Raw genomic sequence first — 20,828 nt, forward strand, 5'->3', positions numbered from 1 at the left:
AAAAGGAATAAGAAAAGATTTCAATTTATTGAAGGAAACTGGTGAATTCTAATTCCAGCTTGTTGATGGGCAGTGTTTAGAAAAGACAAAACAATAAACTCGGGGCAGAAGACATGAATTTGCGTATCTGCTGTACCACCTACTAGTTTGTGTGACCCTTATTTATAAAATGGAAATAGTACTTATACACCCTCATGGGGTTTTTTAGAATCAAAACAGAGAATGTGCGTGACAGTGCTTTGTATATGTAGACATAAGAAAGGAGCTGCTGCTGGCTCTATTTTATGACCTTTTATTTTCATTTTTATTTGATGCAGAATTGCTGTGCAGGGAGCAAGCACTATAATTAAGAAGCCAGGAATATGGGGAATCCTTGATTAGTATCATACACCATGTACGTTACCATGCATAGTACGTGAACAGGATATCAGTGTTGCCATGACAGCCTTTGTGGACTTAAAGCAATATTAAGTCACAAGACCATCAGGGAACAGGTCATCTGTCTACTTCCCTCTCTCCCATGCCAGTCATCCCTGTATTCATACAGAGTTAAGTGTGAGTTTAGAGGTTACAAGGAGACAGTCTAGTATATTTGGGAGAGAAAATAATGGTTAAGTGCATTGCAGGCTTTTAGGTCAGCCACTTGGGCAAGTGACTTAACCTCTCTGAGCCTCAGTTTCTGGTTCAATAAAGTGGGAGTGGTAGTAGCTTCCTTCAGACTGTTATAAGGATTAAGTGAGAAAATGAATGTAATGCACTTGAGCACAGAGCATGGGACATAACAAATGCTCAATAAATACTAAGTTTAACAATATAACCACTAGCACTAGTAGAAAGAGTTTAAACATATTCAAACTTGGCTTCTCTTTCCTAATCCAAGTGCAAGTTCAATTGTGAGTGGCAGAAAAGAAAAACTTCGCATCCACAGCTTTGTAAGCTTGTATTCACCTGGTTGTAAAAAATGACTTGGTTATTCAAGAGAATATAAGGACATTTGGATTCCAGTTTGTAGGAAAGCTTTTCCTTCCTCACCCCAGCCCCACCCTGTATTAGTTCAGCAGTCAGTCCCCAAATCCAGAGATGGGGAGCTTGGGACAACTTCAGAGTAACACATCACCACTCCACCTGCTCACAGCAGTCATTAAAGAAGAAAGTACAGGGTCTCTTCATGTTTCTGTGACAAGGTCCATAGCTGCTGCTTCTCCCACAAAATAGTCCATGGAATAAGTAAATAGAGCCCATACTTGTGTGACAGGGGTGGCAACCACACTTTCAGATCTGGTTCCTGGCACACTTTGATGAGCAAATACCATGACAGAAGAAAGGCGTGTTGTAGCTCTCTCACTACATTAAACCCTGGGACAAAAAGATATGGCATGGCTTTTAAAACTCAATGGGCATCTTTGTGGTACAACTGATGAGCTTATTTGGCTGTTAACTGAAAGGTTGGTTGTTTGAACCTACCCAGGGCTGGACTTGTCTCCAGCTAATTTCTTGATGGGGAAAATATTCTGGAATTAGTGGTGATGGTTGCACAACAATGCAAATGTGCAAAATGCAGCTGAATTGTACACATTAAAATGGTGGACTTTATATGTATTACTACAATAAAAATAAAACCCTGGTAGATGCATTGAAGGATGTATTTTCCAAACTCTTCATTGTAATTGTATTTTTCTTCCTGACATGTATACCTGCCATGTAGTATGCCCTGGTAGCTGAATGCTTAGATGTTATATCAGCTTTTTAAAAAATCTCTGGTCTGGGGGGTCCCACTCCATAGAATTTTGGCATCACTGAAGAATATATAACTCATCCACAACCCTGTTTTGGATTGGAATATCATATTAATGATATAAGCACATAAATTCTCTTGCAAGACTCTTTGGCCCTGGCACATATTTGTCTACTCTAGAAAATTCTCCTGTGCAAACAGCAGGATGGGAATGAGATGGGTGTTTGCCCTCTCCAAAGGCATTGTATGGCATTCTTCATAAATGGGCAACAGGAGAAAGAAAGGGTCTGTATCAGTACAACTGAACGAGTTCCTGAGATCTTCTCTTGGCCAGTGCAGCTTACCAGCCCAGGACTCAAGACTCTTTTGAGTTCTTCGGGACAAAGTCATGATTGGGTTGTTTTTTGTTTTTTGTTTTTTGTTTTTTTTTATAAAGCAGAGATCATGAAAGGTAACAGGTCTTTAAGACCCATACAAGCACAGGGTACAAAAGAGAAAAGTGGAGTTGGGAAGGAATCACAAAAGAGACGATGTCTTCTGGGTAGTCCTTGAGGCAGAAGGTGGTGAATACCTTCCATGGAAAGGCTTCAGCAAAAGCCAAGGAAGCTTCGTGCTGGTCAAGACTGGCCTTGGTGAGCAAGGAAGGATGACCTTGCACACCACTGTGGAGGAAGGTGCTCCTTGGCCAAGTCTTTTTCTCACTCCAGCCAGCAGGTTTCAGCTGCTCCTGCTATACCATGTCTTTCCAGAAATATGAAGGCTTGTGAAAGATAAACACGCCTATGATGACCACTGCAACCAGGATCAGGGAGAAGAGAACCATGAGGAAGACATAGGTGGAGTGGGTCAGAGGTGTGGACAACGGCTGCTCAGCTGGGATCATGTTGGTCAGGTTCAGCATGTAGCCCAAAGTCCACCCGACATTGCTGCTCTGGATCTGCAAACAGTGGGGATACGCTGTTGTTTCTGGTTTGAAGATGAAATGAGCTTTCATGCAATCCCATTCATCACACAGCATCAGGAAGTGGAGAGCACCACGTTCAATTCTCTAGCTGGATTACTTTTATGTTCTAAGTTGGGAATATGTTTGTGGGGAAAATGGAGCCTGAGCAAATGAAGGAGAGTTGGGAGTCTCACTGCTCTATTCCTGAAATTCAGAGAAATCTGGTGAATAACTGTCTAGTGCCTCTGCCCAGAAGAACTTACTTCAAACCACCTTTGGAGATTTGCATTCCTCTTAAGCGAATGTGGAGGGAAGGGTGTGAAAGGCAGGATGGTGACAGAAAGCAGGCAAAGGATAAGACAATAATGATGGTCCCTGGTCTCTTACATCTACATCACCCAGGAATCTCATCCTTAAGTAACTAGGACGTCTTTATGATTCAATGAAGGAAGACTGGGAAATAATCCCAGCAAGTCAGTGTTACTTTATGGAAGTTGGAATACTGTACACATGTTCAGAAGGGATTCTTCCTAAATGTTAAGACATGCTCTGGCCCTGCCATCTTCCTAGGAGTATTTTCCAATCACCTCCAAACATACTGGAGTGTAGATAGTCTGTGAATAATAAATAATTTTGAAAATGTTTTTATTACATGAGTTGTGTGTGGTCAAGGTAGAAAAATTAGGACATACAGATAATCCTAAAAAGGAAAATAAAAACCAGCTATAATCACCACTCAGAAGTTGCTGCTATCATCTTTTTGTGACTCATGCTTCCAGGCTTCTCTGTGCATGTCTTTTGCCTTACAAAACATGGAATTAAGTTATATGTAGACTTCTTCACTTAATAATACCTTTCTAAACACCATCTCATGTCTCAAAGGATCATCACTGGCATGAACTGCCTTCTACGTTTATTTTTACTCACTTTATCCGATTATTTATAAATCCTAGAAATGAAGTAATTGGGTAAAATGGCATGCATATTCTAAGGCTTTTAGCACACATTGCCACAACAGTCTCCCTAAAGGTTGTGCCAATTTACGTTCCGACCAGTTTCTGTGTGGAAATGCTCCTCTCCCCTAAACCTTTACCAGTCAGTACTGGGAACTAGCAATTTGTGAAGGGTCCGCTTCCCTTTACGGGGCGCAGGAACCTTGTCTGACGGCATGTATCAAGGAAGTTTCCAGAGTTAGAGGAGTTACGGCCTATGGTTTAGAAATACTAGATCATTCACTGAAGTCCAAAGAATACAAATCACTCGCAAATTTGACACAGACATATCCTTCAGACAGACAAAAAAGTTGTGATGAAATTAAAGAAGACTAGGAATTAAATCAAGAAAAAGATGAGCATTTGAATTAGCAAGATCAATATCAACAAGAGTGTAATGAAAATAGCATCCTTTAGGCTGCTACACCCCGGAGCCTCAATGTTTTGCTTTGCTTGAAGTCACCATATTTAATAAAGGGAGTTAATTGTTTTTGCCATTAGTGGGTATGGGTTTAAAAGGCAGAGAAGCACAGCTCTTGATATTTTTGAAGCAGGAATTGCCTATCAATGTAAATGTTTCTCTATGCCTGGATACCTGCAGGTGGCGCTATGGTAAAGAACAGCAGTGAGGTTGCTTCTGTAAGGCTCTGGCTAAGCCTGCTAAGCAAAGACCCCCGTTGACAATCACTCATCTTCTTTATGCTAAGCTTTCAGATTAGTCAACCTTGAAGCGACAACCAGCAACACCTGCAGTCCTTATAAGAAGCCATAATAATCATTTCCAGATCATGGACGGGGCCTTTGGGATGGATGTTGAAATCAGCAAACAGAAACACTGAGACTACTGAAACACAGTTACATTTAAGATCTCACTGTTTGTTTTATAAGGAGCTAGTCACTGTTGCATGAGCAGAAAGAAGAGGCTGAGAATGCCCATAGCTCTCCTTCAATCAACGATCAATGGGCTGGTCAACACAGCAGGGCTTGATACAAAATGTCAGCTTGGGTTAGAGGTGAAATGGTAGAACAGGACATCAGACTGACTTCTACCTCTTTCAAGCCCAAAGCTGCCTCAGTCACCCAACCTCCCCACAATCTAACAAGTCCCCAAGTTACCTTGCCCATGAAATGAATGTTCTTCCAGGAATCAGCTGTGAAACCATAGCCACTCAGAAGGAGAGAAAGGATATAGGCTCCAGAAAAGCAGTATTCACTCAGGTACTTCTCCTTCACATCACCAAAATGTGTCTTCAGCTGGAAGTGAAGTGAAAGAAATATCACACGTGTACAACAGGCACCTCCCCACGGCCCCTTTCACTATTTGAGTCGATCGAGACAGGAGAAAGGCCCACCTCACCCAGGCCTGAGCGCTGTCTTCTTTAGAGAGACCTGGGGATGGTGGGTGGGTGCAGGGCTATAGTTCAGAGTCTCTTAAGGAAACTTCAGTGGGTGCAGGGCTATAGTTCAGAGTCTGCTAAGGAAACTTTTCCTCCACTGGGTTCTGTGGGATATCAACAAGTGCTCCAGGAAAACAATGGTTTCCATGATCTAGTAAGTTCCAAAACACAGACTTTCAGTATACCTCTTCACCCCTTCAGAAACTTCCGTTTCACAATCACATTAACATTTTAAAAACTGAAAAATCTTGCATGAAAGAAATCCATTAGTCTGTTTAATCAGACTTTTCTATGTTCTTGACCAGAGTCTGAGTTCAGAGTGTCTGAAGGAATTAGTGCATCTGAAGCATGTTAAAGAAAGAGTGTCATAAAAAGTCTTGCCACTCATGGGGCGCCTGGGGATTTCAGTTGGTTAAGCAGCTGCCTTTGGCTCAGGTCATGATCTCAGGGTCCTGGGACTGAGCACCACATAGGGCTCCCTGCTCAGCGGGGAGTCTGCTTCTCCTTCTCCCTCTGTCCCTACCCCACTCGTGCTTTTTCTGTCTCTCTCAAATAAATAAAATCTTAAAAAAAAAAAAAGCCTTGCCACTTGGTTTAGTACCTGGACTAACAGTGTTGGGGTCTCCCAGGAGCTTATTAGTCCTCACCCCAGAATTACCAATACAGAATGTGTTGTTTAATGTGATCCCCAGGTGATCACATGCATAGTCAAGTTTGAGAAACCCTACAACACAGTTTAGGACATGTTTTGCTCAGCACTGCTAACAGTGCCAACATCTCACCTTCTGTCCTCAGCCCTTAGCTGACCTCTTTTGTTGCTTATGAGTCATGCAAAGGGGTCTTCTTGAGTCCATGTGTTTGCTCACCCTACTTCCAAACGAAGGCTGCCTGCTGACTCTTACCTCTCCTGTTGTAAATATATGCCCAGATGTCCACAGCTTGTTCTGCTCCTTGCTGGCCCTCAGAGAACAACAGACGAGAACATCTGTAGCTCAGCCCTGAGTTTTGTCTGCTGCCCTATTCCTCAGCTCTTGAAAACAGGCATTCCCTCCTGGACACCCTGGGCAGAGAGAGAACTAATACTTGTTAAACATATATCAAGTACTAGGAGTCAGGCCAGATGCCTTATATGTAGGACTCCCTGGCTGCCTGCCCGCCCACCACCACCACCCCACTTTTGCCCAGATTTCTCTCTCTCCCCAAGCAACCGCCCATCTCTAAACTCCCTAACTGCTAACTGGGGTCTGTTTCCTCACTTGGTTTCTGCCAGCCCCTAATCTCTAGAAGGCTAAGTCCACACCTAGCCTGCCTTGGCCTGCTCTGGTGGAATTCTCTGTATGACCCAACATGGAACTTGTCTTTTTCTCATAGTCCTAGAAACAAACTACTCTTCCATCAGCTCCTCTGTATAGGACATTCTCCCAAGACCTTGGTGTGACATCAGTGCCTATCCAGATCCTGCCCCCATCTTACCGTAACTGCACTCTTTTTTTTCCTTCATGGAAAGACTTCTCCTCCCATTTGATGTAGTCTCAGCAGGCCCGTTCAACAAAAAACTGGTATGGAATTCCAAGAATCCACTTGGGCCAAACTGGAAAGTGCTGCAACCCACAGGTCTTTAAAAGCTGGCCTATCCCTTGGGGGAATGCCATTTTGGTCTAATTTTCCTGAATTCTACAAATTCCTACCCCCTCCTCCTGGAAAGATGTACACTGCCATGCAGTCTAATCTGCTGAGGATTAATTAATTAACATAATTAATTATGATGGTATAATTAATATAATAATCAACATAATAATAAATATAATACATTATATATGAAATATAATATATTTATTACATATAAATATATAATAGAACAATATAATAATTAATATTAATATATAATAATATATTATAATGATATAATTAATTATCATAATTAATCAATTAATTATGATAGTAGCCAAAAAATATGGAACCTGAAAGCATTCACCTGGTTCATCAGTCCAGATCTGATCATGTTTTTGCTTGTGGACTCAACACTGTGTTCTCTCCAAATGGGAAGATGGTTTGCTTTTCTCTATCCTAACCCTCTCTCTGCCAGTCTCTCCTCTCTCTTTTCTATTCCTAGGGCAGTGGGATAGTACCAGCTTCTCTTCTCCTTGCCCATTGCCCCTTATCACTCCCCCAGATGAAGGGGCATGGCAAGTCTTCAAGAATGGGATGCTTTTCCCTAGAAAGAGTAATAGTCCGTAAGTTCGAATGTCAGGACCCAGAATATACGGAGAAATCCTAGTTAGTAGTATACACAGAATCTTACAGCATCAGTCTCGTAGGCTGACCAGAGATCTTGAATGCACATATTTTCTGAGTGGAAAAGTGATTATTTTGGTTGTCAAAATTAGAGGGTTGCCGACCTTCTAATTAACCAATCAGAAGACAAGCATGATATGTCACTTTCACTCACTTTCCTAACCTCTCCTCAGGGACTCAAGGATTGGGGGCATCCCCAAGGATTTGGAGGACATCAACAGGTGTAGTTTGCATTTTATTTCTCCCGCCAAAGCAGGGACAGGCAGCACGATAGAATATGTATAAAGTGTCTAGCTCACTTTTCAGCAATAAGATACGTCTAACAATTGTCAGTTCTCTCTTGGCCAAAGGTGTCTAGAAGGACATTCCCAAACTCCAGTCACACAGGAGTAGCAGGAAAAGAGTTGCCCTGTAAGAGTGTACTTGAAACCTATGCATTCCATACGGACAGACAAGGCAGTTGGGGAAAATGAACCCTAGGTCATAACACCCACCTCAACATCAAGGCTCTGGGTGAGGTTCTAGGTCTCACTCTACAACTACCCCCATCCCCTGCCAAAGAGTACAGAATTTCTTTCAAGTGCAGGCCTTAATGAGTCTACTTCCAGGACCTCTGAGCAGCAACTCATGTGGCTTATCGGAGTAGACCTACAGGTCTGCATATAGGCATTGCCAACCTAATGTAACCTGATGAAATTAAAAACAAACAAGCAGGGGGTGCCTGGGTGGCTCAGTGGGTTAAAGCCTCTGCTTTCAGCTCAGGTCATGATCCCAGGGTCCTGGGATCGAGCCCCGCATCGAGCTCTCCGCTCAGCGGGGAGCCTGCTTCCCTTCCTCTCTCTCTCTGCCTGCCTCTCTGCCTGCTTGTGATCTCTGTCAAACAAATAAAATCTTTAAAAAAAAAAAAGCAAACAAAAAACACACACACACAAAAACCAGATGAGGGTAAGGAGAAAAGATGTGATAGAGCTTTCACACTGAACAAGAAGTAATTTTTCTCCCCCCAGGGACATCTGGGTGGCTCATTCAGTGAAATGTCCAACTCTTAATTTCAGGTCAGGTCTTGATCTCAGGGCCATAGGTTTGGGCCCTGCACTGGGCTCCATGCTCGGCACAAAGGCTACTTTTAAAAAAATTTTTTTTTCCAAAAAGCAGCCTAAATCTACCTCTGTCACAGGCATGCATTAGGGTTGTTTCAAGTTGCCTCAACTCCAAGATGCTCACCTTCCTCCACAGATCACTACTAGCTGCAAATGAGGCATTTCAAGGGGCTCTTTCAAAACACCCAGAGTCCTCTTCCTTCTTGTTCTAACTCAGCCAAAATATGGAGGAATAAGTCCATACCTCCGGCTCTTGCACAACCTTCCTTCCTCTGTCAGCGCCAAGGAGGCAAGCATCCATTTCTAGTTAATGACACCTACTCAGAATGAAAGTACCACTCAAGTGTGCAACACTGTCAACTTAAAACAGCTGCCGCTGGGCACCACCCTTAGCTGATCTGTTTTGATTAGAGTAGACCCCATACCTCTCTCCTCCCTGGAAACTTTCACCAGGTAGTATTAGATCTTCAATGACTCAGTGCCTCAGACAAGAAACATCTGTGCTTCAAATTTATGAATAAGTAGGAAGTACCTGGGACCCAGGCACAAGAAAGGGTCTTGCCACAATGGTGTTTATAGCAGGTTCTGTGAACTGCTGGTCTTCCTTGCTAATAAAACTGATTTGGGGTGTGGGGAGAGGAATGTGTGACAGTGTACCCAGCTCCAGAGCGTAGCTCACGCTGGGTCTAAGGGTCTAAGCCGGTCCTAAAATCCCGCACTCTGTTTTCCCAGCCAGTCCAAGCTAATGAGATGTCAGAGAAAGACTGCTAAGGAGTTTCTGGGGTAACTGATGTTTTCTTATAAAATGCAACAGATGTATCTGGCTCTACCCTTCTTCTGACCTTGAACATGAGTGATCTCTGAAGCCACATCTTGTGTCTGTGAAGAAAGCAGTCCTAATGACAGAACTGAAGAAGGAACGGCTGAGACCGAGTCAAGCTGCTGACCTCACACCAGCAGCTGCGGACTGCCAGGCTTGCTTGGTATCAGGTGAGAACAGTAAGGCCGTGCTGTCTTCAGCCGGTATATGCCCAGTTATCAAGAAATGCCCATGCACGCACTCCGGGATGAGTGTGCCCTCTGGGATCCTCTAACGTCTTCGCTGGGTCTCCGTTCGGGTAGCAGGACTTGATGAGCAGACTCCCATCCTCTGTGCCGTCAAAGGCACAGAGAGATACCAAACAACTGCCGTTTCTCATCACTTACCTCCTCCCAAGGCTGAGAGCAGAATTTTTCCATAGTGTCCGTCATCTTTTCCTGTGAGGGCATTTCCTCTGATGTGAAGTTTAAAAATTCCATCACATAGTAATAAGCCGAAAATGCCTGCAAGAAAAAATGCAGTTTTGCACTGTGTCCAACATAGAGGGACACTGATTCACTCTCCAGAAGGGTGAACCCCTGGCGAAGGTGCCTGGAAATCTCTTTTGAGTACATTAATGAACCAAGTAATATCCCAGACCCAAAAGTTGTTTCGTTCCTAGAAGAGGTGTTACTTTGTTGTTGTCGCTTTACTGCTGACATGCATTTCTGAGCCACCTGGTAACTAACTTCTCTATAATTTTAATGGAAGAGTCTGGAAGAAAGAAAAATGAGGAGAGAAAAAAAAAGGTTAAAAAAAATCCCATCTTTTAAAAACTGTATGATATGGGAGCTTTTAATAAATAAAAACTGGGAACGTCTATACAAAGATACTAAGAGTTGTCTCTGAATGGCAATTGTAAGGCGTTTTTTCCTTTTTATTTCTGCTTTTTTGGCCTATTTCTAAAATGTCCATGTACTGCTTTCTTTAACTAGTCAACCTTTACTTCACAAATATTTATTGAAGTCTATCATGAACTAAGCATAACTGAAAGGTTTTTTAAAATCACGATCACACGTGAGAACTACGGAAAAGAGTACAAATGAGTAGAAAGGAAAATACTCAGTTAAAATTCACGGGAAATTCTACGATACTGAATTCCATGTCTTTCCTTTCCCCTCCTTTTTCTCACCCTTCAGTTGAACTTTTGTCCCACCTCCTCCACTAACCTACCCACTCCAATGGCCACTTAAAAACAAAGTGGATCACATTACTCCTCGACTTAAAGCCTTCGAAGACTCCTAACTATACGTAGAATAAAGTCCAAACTCTACCAGGTCTCTCAAAGCCAGGCAAGCTCCAACCCTTCCCACTTTGCCAATACCACCTCCTACCACTGCCACCTGCACACGCCACCCCCCAGGCCTTCCAGTCACTGCCGAGCTTTGCCTGCCTGCGGTGGCACACCTGCTCTTCCCACTGTAGGGATTCCCTTCACCTTGACTCATGTTTTCTAATCGTCCCCCTGGACTAGGACAGTGTCTTATTCCCTTTCACGATACTCTGCTGCTTTCTTCCCTGTGGTTGCCACAGTCTAATTTGCTTTTGTTTGTGTTTCTGGTCTTCCATCTGCTTGCCCTCTAGAAGGCCAGTGCCACGATGGCAGGGACCGCCACTGCCTTGTTCCCGGCTGAGTCTGCTGCACCGGCATGGCACCTGGCACACAGGGGGCAGCGCTAAAGATGTGTAAGTGGCAGGAAACCGCTCTCAAATTCCTAGAGCACGGCCTCAAAGGTAAGAGACGCTGGGTGGATCTCTGTTGACTGAGAAACTGGATAAATCCAGAGACTGGACAGCTCCAGTATGCATAGCCGATGCCCAGAAATGTTCCCTCCTATTAATTAAAACTACTCAGAGTATTTTTCTCTAGTGAACTGACTGTGGGGCAGGAAGGAGAGGAGGACTTTTTAGGGTGTACTTTTAAATGCTTTATTTTTGTTGTGTAAGAGCATTTAACATGAGATCTACCCTCCTAAATTTTTAAATGTGCATTACAGTATTGTTAACTATATATAAGGACAAGGTTGAACAGCCGATCTCTAGAACTGAATCGTCTAGAGTAACTGAAACTTTATACCTGTTAATGAGCAACTCCCCGTTCCTCCTGTCCCTAGCCACCATTCTGTTCACTGAACACATGGCGTGTCTTTGCATTTGTCTTTAATTTCTTTCATCGGTGATTTGTAGTTTTCAGTGTACAAGTCTTTCTCCTCCGTAGTTAAGGTTATTACTAAATATTTTATTCCTTTTGAGGTTCTTGTAAATGAGGTTGTTTTCCTAGTTTCCCTTTCAGATAGTTCCTTGTTAATGTATAGAAAATCAACTGGTTTTTGGATGTTGATTTTGTACCTGCAACTTTACTAAATTCATTTATTCTAATGGGTTTCTTATTTTTCTTTTTTTTTAAACTGAAGTATAGTTGACACACAATTTTACATCAGTTATAGGTGTACAACAGTGATTCAGTGTGTCTGTATATTATGTTAGGCCTGCCACAAGTGTAGCTCCCATCCGTCACCGTACAACACTAACACAATACTATTGACTAGATTCCCTATGCTGTGCTTTTTTCCCGTGACTTACTCATTCCATAACTAGAAGCCTGTATCTCCCATCTCCTTCCAGCCATTTTGCCCATCCCCCGCCCTCCCTCCCCTCTGGCAACCACCAGTTTGTTTTCTGTTTTGATGAGCCAAACAGGTTTCTTTTGCTGTGTGTGTAGACTTTAGGGTTTTCTTTATGTACAATCTTGTCATCTGTAAACAGAGATAATTTTTACTTCTTTCTTTCTGATGTGGATTCTTTTTATTTCTTCTTGCCTAACTGCTCTGGTGAGTTCTTCCAGTACTATGCTGAATAGAAATGGTGAGATTGGGCACCCCTGCCTGACTCTTGATCTCAGAGGAAAGCTTACAGTTCTTACCACTGAGTATGATGTTAGCTGTGTGGTTTTATACCTGACTTTTATTGTACTGATGCAATTTCTTTCTGTTTCTACTTTGTCGAAACTTTTTATCAGAAATGAGTGTTCGACTTTATTAGATGCTTTTTCTGCACCTATTGAGATGTGTAGTTTTCATCCTTCATTCTGTTAATGTGCTGTATCACACTAATTGATTTTTATGTATGGAGCCATCATTGCATTCCAGGGATAAATCCCACTTAGTCATGGTATATTATTCTTTTAATGGACTATTGAATTCAGCTTGCCAGTGTTTTGTTGAAGATTTTGGTTGTTCCAAAGTGTGTTCTTTCATTTCCACATACTTGTGAATTTTCTGGTTTCCTTCTGCTATTGACTTCTGGGTTCGTTCTACTGTGTAGAAAAGATACCTGGTATAATTTCTGTCTTCTTAAATTGGTGAGACTTGTTTTATGACCTAAGATGTGACCTGTCTTAGAGAATATTCCATGTGCACTTGAGAAGTTTATATATTCTGCTGCTCTTGGGTGGAATGTTCTATATGTGTCTGTTAGGTCTATTTGGTTTATAGTGTGGTTCGAATCTGTGATTGTTCTATCCCGTATTGACAGTGAGGCACTGAAATCTCCTACCATTATGGCATTGCTGTCTCTTCCTCCCAGCAGTTCTGTCAATGTTTGCTTCAAAGATTCAGGTGCTCTGATTTGGGGGTACATATATAGTTATAATTAATGTATCTTCTGGATGAATTATCCCTTTATCATTCTATAATGTCCTTCTTAGCCTCATGTGACATTTCATGACTTACAGCATATCTTGTCTGATATAAATATGACCACCTTGTTTTCTTTCGGTTGGCACTTGCATGGAATATCTTTCATCACTTCACTTTTGGCCCATGTGAGTTCCTTAAATCTAAAGTAAGTTTCTTATGTGACATATAGTTGGATCTTTAAACTTTTTGTATAGTTTGATTTTTTTATAACAAGCATGTCTTAAATTTTATAATAAATATTTCTTTAAATTTCATTTAGGGACATTTCAAAAGACTTTCTGATATTACTCCTTGAGCTCATTCTACCAGCAAAGGGCTTAATGACTTAAGAATCTAGAAATTCACTTGCTTTTGCTAAGGTGTGACATGTGTTTTTTAAAGAAATAAAATTTTAAAAAACATTAACAAATGGGGGCACCTGGGTGACTTAGTTAAGCATATGCCTTCAGCTCAGGTCATGATCTCAGGGTCCTGGGATGGAGACCCACATCGGGTTCTCCACTTAGTGGCATATCTGCTTCTCCCTCTCCCTCTGTGATCGCTCTTAAATAAATAAAATCTTTAACAAAAACTTAACAGAAAATTTGTGTAGGCAGATACAGCAAAATACTGGACCATCAGTGGGGTACGTAGCTTTGTCAGCACAAACTCCTGGTCTATGCCACCGCCTACCCCCAAAGCTCTGCATGCCATGGACTCTTGAAAATTCTTCCCTGACCTACAGATGTTTCCCTTTAACATCTCAGAATCCTGCTCTTCTTTATTTTTCAACATACAAAAATTGCCCTCTTCTTTTCCTTCAAAATACATATGTGTTAAAAATTCTTATTCAAAGATAACACATGTTTATTGTATAGAATTTAATTAGTACAAGTTAAAAAGAAAAGTTACCCCTTCATCTAACCATCCCCTAGAGAAAAATACTTTTAATAATTTACTGCTTAATCCCTGCATCTATATATATGTAAAACATTAAAATATATATATATTTTTTACCTAAATATCATATTAGACACATTATTTTATAATCCTGCTTGGTTTCACTTGATAATAATACAATATGGGCACGTTTCCCTGTAGATTTCAGTTTACCCATTTAAATGACTATAAAATATTATTATTTATGGATATATCATAATTTATGTAATCTCCTATTCATGAATATTTAGGTTTTCTAATATTTCACTATTATAAATAATGCTACAAGGTATTTGCATCTTTGTACCTTTCCTTGAGATGATTTCCTTGGGGTAAAATGTTTGGTCAGAAGGCAAATGTATTTTGTGAGTAGAAATATGCACTAAAAGACATGAACAAGAGTGTTCATAAAACAGTACATAATATCCTCAAACTGGAAACAACTAAAATGTCCATTAACTATAGAATGGATAGATAAATTTTAGTGTGTCCATGCAAAGGAATACTCCATTGCAATGAAGGAAAGAGCTACTGTTAAACACGACAACATACATAAATCTTAGATGATACTGAGTGAAAGAAGTCAGACAAAAAAGAATACATAGTATGAATCCAAAAACTGGCAACACGAATCTATCATGATAGAAGTCAGAGTAGTAGTTATCTTTGGAGGGGGGCTTATCAACTGGGAGAGTGGATAAGGGAACAAATATCCTGTATCTTCACCCAGTTGATGGACTCTCAGGTGTTTTCCTTATAAACTATCAAGCTCGGGCCTTTAAATGTGCACACTTTACTACAAGTGTATTAGACCTAAATTTTTAAAATATCTATACATACCTCATGAGATCTTTTTTTTTTTTTTAAGATATACTTGTTTATTTTAGAGAGACAGGAAAAGAGTGAGGGGAGAGCAGAGGGAGAGAATCCTCAAGCAGACTCCCCGCTGAGTGTGGAGCCTGACGTGGGGCTCGATCTCGTGAACCATGAGGTCATTACCTGAGCCGAAACTAATTAGACCTACTGAGCCACCCAGGTGCCCCCTTATGAGATCTTCTTTCAAAAAGGTTAGATCATTCTGTAACTGTAGGAGGCGATTTTTCCCTGAAGCTTAAAATATGTTCTATTTCCTGTGAGTCCCACAAATGGTCCTTTATATGCCCCTTAAACAGTGTTATTCGTTTATTCTAAAACCCAAAATCATTTCTTTCTAAACCCCTGAACCACATCTTCATCTTCAGTCTTCCTAAAATCACCACCATTTTCCTGTACTGTAGAAATCTCTGGGTTTACAGATCATAAACCTCAAACAAAGGCATCTAATGATCACAAAGGTGATCTTTAAGCTTAGGGGGAAAAGCTTCTAAAATACCAGAGGCAAGTCTCCTGGCTGCCCACACAGAAAAACGCATTGAACTACTTTCAGGTCTCTGAACACACTTTGTGCTTTCTCACCTTCAGGCTTCTGTGCATGCTGGACATCTTACTAGAATACTCCAAATACTGACATTCTTTTACTGAGTATATGCAATATTCCAGGCATTCTAGCAATAATACATCTAGCAGGCCTAAAAATGAAAAGATGAAATGTACACCACCTGTGCCTTCCAGGCCCTCCGGATGTAGCTGGGGAGACAGATAATATCAACCTATAAAGACAATACCCATTCTTGCCAGCCAAATTTTGTGCAACTTTTAACCTACACAGAATGCAATACATGCATTCCTGTTCAATTTAACTTAGCTGGTTTCAGTGCGACATCTATTCTCTCTCAAATATTTTCTTATTTTTTTGTGGTATCAATTACCCACTGTCCTCCCTACTCCCCCAGCTTTAGAGCGTACCCAAGGGAACTGTTTACTTTGACATGGCTTCTAAAACTATGCTCATTAAAATCACCAGTAACCTCCTAATTGGCAAAATCAACGGCCATTTTTTTTTCATTCCACATCTTCCTTGACTTTTGGCTGCACATCATGCATGCATTCATTCAACAACTATTGTCTGAACAACAACTATGTTCCAAGCCGCGACGGAAGCAGATGAAAATCTCACCCCTCTAGTGGAAGATAGTGCAACTCAAACAAGTAACAGAGGGTATGATGGTCGGGTAAATAAGTCCTATAAAAATAAAGCCTTTTGTTACATACTCTACATACATAAGCCTTTATTCAGACTAGAGAAGCCCACAGAGTAAGCATAGTTCATTTATTTCTTCCAATCCAGATACACTTTATTTCAGGGGTCATTTTTTTCATAAGAACTGTTGCCTGATAATACAACTGACACTCCCATCTTTATCACGTTTCCAGGGAAACAAATCCAAAAAAAATTAACCCAAAGCCAAATTTGTAAAGGAAGAAAGGGGGTTTGTCAAATCATTTTTCCAGAGATCCAATCCAAAACATATTGCTAGCACTTTGGAATAAAGATTAAATGAAGCACAGAAGGGACACGTATTACAGTCTAATCACAAGTTCTGCCCCAAATTGACCACCTGACATGTCCTCCTCCCCTCCCCCATCTAACCTGATTACTCATGCTAACTCACTTCTCTAGCATGGCCTGCCTGCTTTCATTGTTAGATATTAGGTTCGCTCTGCCCTGGCAGGAAGCATCTTAGAGGCAGGCATAGGATCAGTTTCAGGGTCATTTGTCTCTGGCACATGTGTCTACATTTGCTTTCCATACTTCTAAAGAGACTGGCCTCTAACATTTGTTGGTGGCATTCAGTCCGAGCCATTGCCCTGCTTGGGCTCATGGCTCTACTTTAATCTCTACTTTCTATGTACCTTTTGTTCTAGATTAAGGGCTCTTACCATGGGGCTCACAGGTCCATCTCAAGGAATCATGATGTCTTTTAAATTGTACGCAAAAACTTCAGAAGGCCTTTACATGTCTATTTTCCTGTTTAGACAATTGTTAGCTTTCCATACATTCTCCAGAAAGTCTTGTGATCCCTTAAAGAGCCAAGAATGACTGGTCTACTGAAGACATTACACTAAGTGAAAAAAGACAAGTATATGATTCCACTTATATGAGATACCTGGAATAGTCAAATTCATAGCGACTCAAAGTAGAATGGTGATTGCCAGGGTCTGAGGGGAAAGAGGAGTGGGGAATTAGCGTTTTGTGGAGTTTCTGTTTGGGAAGACAAAAACTTCTTGGAGTTAGATGGTGGGAATGGATGTACAACAATCTAAAAGTATGTAAGGCCACGAAACTGTACTCTTATAAGTAGTTAAAATGACAAATTTTCTATTATGCATATTTTACCACACACACACACACACACACACACACACACGAATGGCTGGTCCAGACAATCTTGATATTTTGCTTCCAGCTGTTGCTTTGACTGTGCAGGTTATGGTTTAGAGTCCTCTCTCAGAGTAGAATCAAATGAACCACATGCAACTGTAGAATGATGCCATTATATAAGGAATAGAAAAACAAAATAAATACAAATATGCCCTTCTAACTGTGACAAACATCTGAATCAAATTTGAAGTAATGTTTTTAAACTCTCTCTTTTATAGATTTTTAAACATTTCTCAGATAATAATGTTGTTTTCATTTCATATTCCATATAAAATAGACTATAGAAATGACTAATTTCTCTTCAGCCACAGTAGAGAGTAAGTCACAGAATTAGACTCAAGGGTGGATCCTGCTTGCTGTCTGAGCTGGGAATGTGTCCATTCATCTTTCTTTCTTGGACAGTTGTGCTCCAGAATAAGGCCATCTCTTTCTCTTCCCCTGCTCCAGAACCAGCCCACTCATACTCATATTCATATTTATTTTTTCATTTTATCTGTCATTCTCAAAGGGTTCCATGTGTCGAGGCCTGATGGTTTTCCTGTCTGTATATGCTCTTCAGAAACCCACTCACTTGAGTTTAATATCTAATCTGGCCTCTTACATCCCTTGGAAATGTCTCTTCTGGGGTGGAATATTCCTTACACTAACATGCATTAGAATTTAATCAAGAAAAATTAAGTGTTAATGGGATGGGTTGGTGAGGTTTAAGATGAATATTTTTTTTCCTTGATTTATTTATATTATGTAATGAAAAAGAAACCTTAGCCCTATTCAGAATGCTTCTTTTTTTTTTAAGATTTTTATTTATTTGACAGAGAGGGTGAGAAAGAAAGAGCACAAGCAGGGGGAGCAACAGGCAGAGGGAGAAGCAGGCTCCCGGCTGAGCAGGGAGCCCAACATGGGACTCGATCCCAGGACCTTAGGATTATGGCCCAAGCTGAAAGCAGACACTTAACCGACTGAGCCACCCAGGTGCCCCCAAAGGTGATTTTCAAGGGAAATGCTGACTCAGTTCTAAGAATCCATGACCTTGCCTTTAGGTACTGGGGAGATGCCCTATGCCCTAGACTACTGAGGTCAAAATCTGTGATCAGCTTCTTAATTTCCAAATTAGGGATTAATCTTACTATATAAACCTTTACTTGATTGGTGTCTATAACCTGTGGGACCATATTTAAGCAGCAACTGAGAATAGTAACAGTCTAGGCCATCGTTAGAGAACATAGAGCCTCAAAAGTTCAGCTCCTCATCTTCCAGTTTCCAGCTTAGATAATTAATATTTATGGAAGATGACCTGAAAGATGTATGTCTCCCCTTTTCCAGCCACTCTGAATTCTTTCTTTCTATCCAGTTGAGCATCTATCAAAGACCTCTACTGCCTTAGTCCATCATAGAATTGCTATAACTGAGTTGGCTTTTAATATTACGCCTCGGGGCACCTGGGTGGCTCAGTGGGTTAAGCCTCTGCCTTCGGCTCAGGTCATGATCTCAGGGTCCTGGGATCAAGCCCCACATCGAGCTCTCTGCTCAGCAGGGACCCTGCTTCCCCTTCTCTCTCTGCCTACTTATGATGTCTCTCTCTATCAAGTAAAGAAATAAAATCTTTTTTTTTAAAGATTTTATTTATTTATTTGACAGATAGAGACCACAAGCAGGCAGAGAGGCAGGCAGAGAGAGAGGAGGAAGCAGGCTCCCTGCTGAGCAGAGAGCCCGATGCGGGGCTCGATCCCAGGACCCTGGGATCATGACCTGAGCTGAAGGCAGAGGCTTTAACCCACTGAGCCACCCAGGCGCCCCAAGAAATAAAATCTTTAAAAAAAAAATTACGCCTCTAGGTTACAGTTGCTATAAGAAATTGCTATTTTAAGAAATATGGTCAAAGACATTGTCTAATAAAATCTCCTTTATAAAATATCCTTGAGAATCAATTTCAGAATATCTCTGCTTTGCCCTGGGACTGGGTATGCTACACTAATGAAAACTATATTTGATTATGTCTTATTTTTTCCCCTTGGCTACTAGGAAGCTCAGAGCTAAATACACACACACATACACATGCAAATATATGTATACCTATAGAAACAAACAAGTTTTTAATGTTCTTTAGTTCCAGTTCGCTCTTGAATTTGTTTTATATTCTTTCTTGTTTATATAAGTGATATGATGTGATCTTTTAAAAATTTCCTAAATTACCTCATAAATAATTCCCTGCAGATGTTCCCTGTTCCTTTTGGGTGTTTCTAATTTGCCTACAAATTGGATTCTGCCTAGCAACCAATGTAGCCAAACTAAGAAAAATGACAGCTTTTTATATTCTGTTTACAGAGTAAGAATTAAATCACCAGTGCTGAATGCAACTGTGGCAAATAGTCCCTCCCTAAAAATGCTGTGGCTTGAGAACACCTAGGCTAACTGGTCCTGGAAATAATTGGAATGCAACTGCATTTTTGTGTTGCAGATAGTTATGCTTCCAGACACAGGACTGGGCGATGGGAACTACTGCAGGTATAACAGCCTAGAGAAAGGACTGTTAGGAGAAAGAACTAACCTTACTAAAGACCCACCTGGTGCTAGGGTATGTTAGCTTTCTGCTATTGGCAGTGATATGCTGGAGGTGGCTCTTTCCCACTCACAAGAGCTAGCTGTTAAAATTTGAAGAGTTTTGTGAGCCTGCTGGTGTTATGTTGATTAAACTAGACCATGGTAGGAGTACTTATACCACATAAACTGGCAAATGTCACAAACCAGCCCCTACATCCCCAGAGAGCTGGTTGGTAGATACTTACCAGTCCGCTACTATTGTCTGGCTTATCACTCACAACTAGCAATGAGATAGGCATTTCTGTCCTCATTCTATAGATGAGGAAATAGGCTCAATAAATCTTTAGACTTTAGGGAGAAATTACAGAGGGAAAAACAAGTTCTGTAACAGAAACTGACAAAGCAGGAATAGGTACAGGTATCTTGCTAACCCTAAGGGCTATATTCAGAGGGAAAAGATCCTATTCAGGGGAAAGCAATGAGCTAATCCAAGAAGACCATCAAGCTGAGGTTCAGAAGGCTGTGAGGAGAACAATTTCAGTGAGGGACTAAGAGACCAAATAAAGGCATCCCAGGGAAGCTCAAGCCTCCTTCACCCCTTCCAACTCCACCTCTCCCTACCTAGGTTGGAGGAATCACTTTCAAAGGCAAGAAATTCCACTACTGCCACCCTCAATAGAAAGGGTTTGCTCAAGCTTAAAGACAGAAATTGGGCTATGTTTCCCAGGAGGTGAAATGTTAAAAAGTCAATACACAACAGTGTATTTCCTTTCCTTCAGAGGTACTTCCTATCAGGGACTGGAATGAAAAGGGCCCTTGGCTGTCCCAGCACCCCTAGCCACCTTCCTCCCTTTTGTGGCCCCCTCTTCTATCATCCAACAGATTCAAGGCAAGGGCGTTGGCCCAAAAAAGTCCAATATGGGCAACCAGTGCCAGCTTAGGTAAAGGGCATCCAGGTGAGGTTCTAGTTGGTTCTGAATTTGGGTTTAGAGCTAAATAATCACCAAGTATTACTCTGCCAGGCATTG

At 41.2% G+C, this 20,828-nt stretch overlaps 1 protein-coding gene across 1 annotated transcript in view; it reads right to left on the reverse strand.

The window, feature by feature from the left end:
- Positions 1-316: 316 nt before the first annotated feature.
- The window catches only part of ENTPD1 (ectonucleoside triphosphate diphosphohydrolase 1), a 98,111-nt gene continuing 77,599 nt past the window's right edge, over positions 317-20,828 (reverse strand). The window contains exons 8-10 of the mRNA XM_080822443.1: positions 9,669-9,785; positions 4,787-4,924; positions 317-2,672 (exon numbers count right to left, since the gene is read on the reverse strand). Of these exons, the coding sequence (XP_080678569.1) occupies positions 2,466-2,672; positions 4,787-4,924; positions 9,669-9,785 (462 nt within the window). The 3' untranslated portion in view covers positions 317-2,465. The remainder of the gene's footprint in view (positions 2,673-4,786; positions 4,925-9,668; positions 9,786-20,828) is intronic.

The sequence above is a fragment of the Martes martes genome (assembly GCF_963455335.1).
Source record: "Martes martes genome assembly, chromosome: 14".
NCBI classification, from domain to species: domain Eukaryota; kingdom Metazoa; phylum Chordata; class Mammalia; order Carnivora; family Mustelidae; genus Martes; species Martes martes.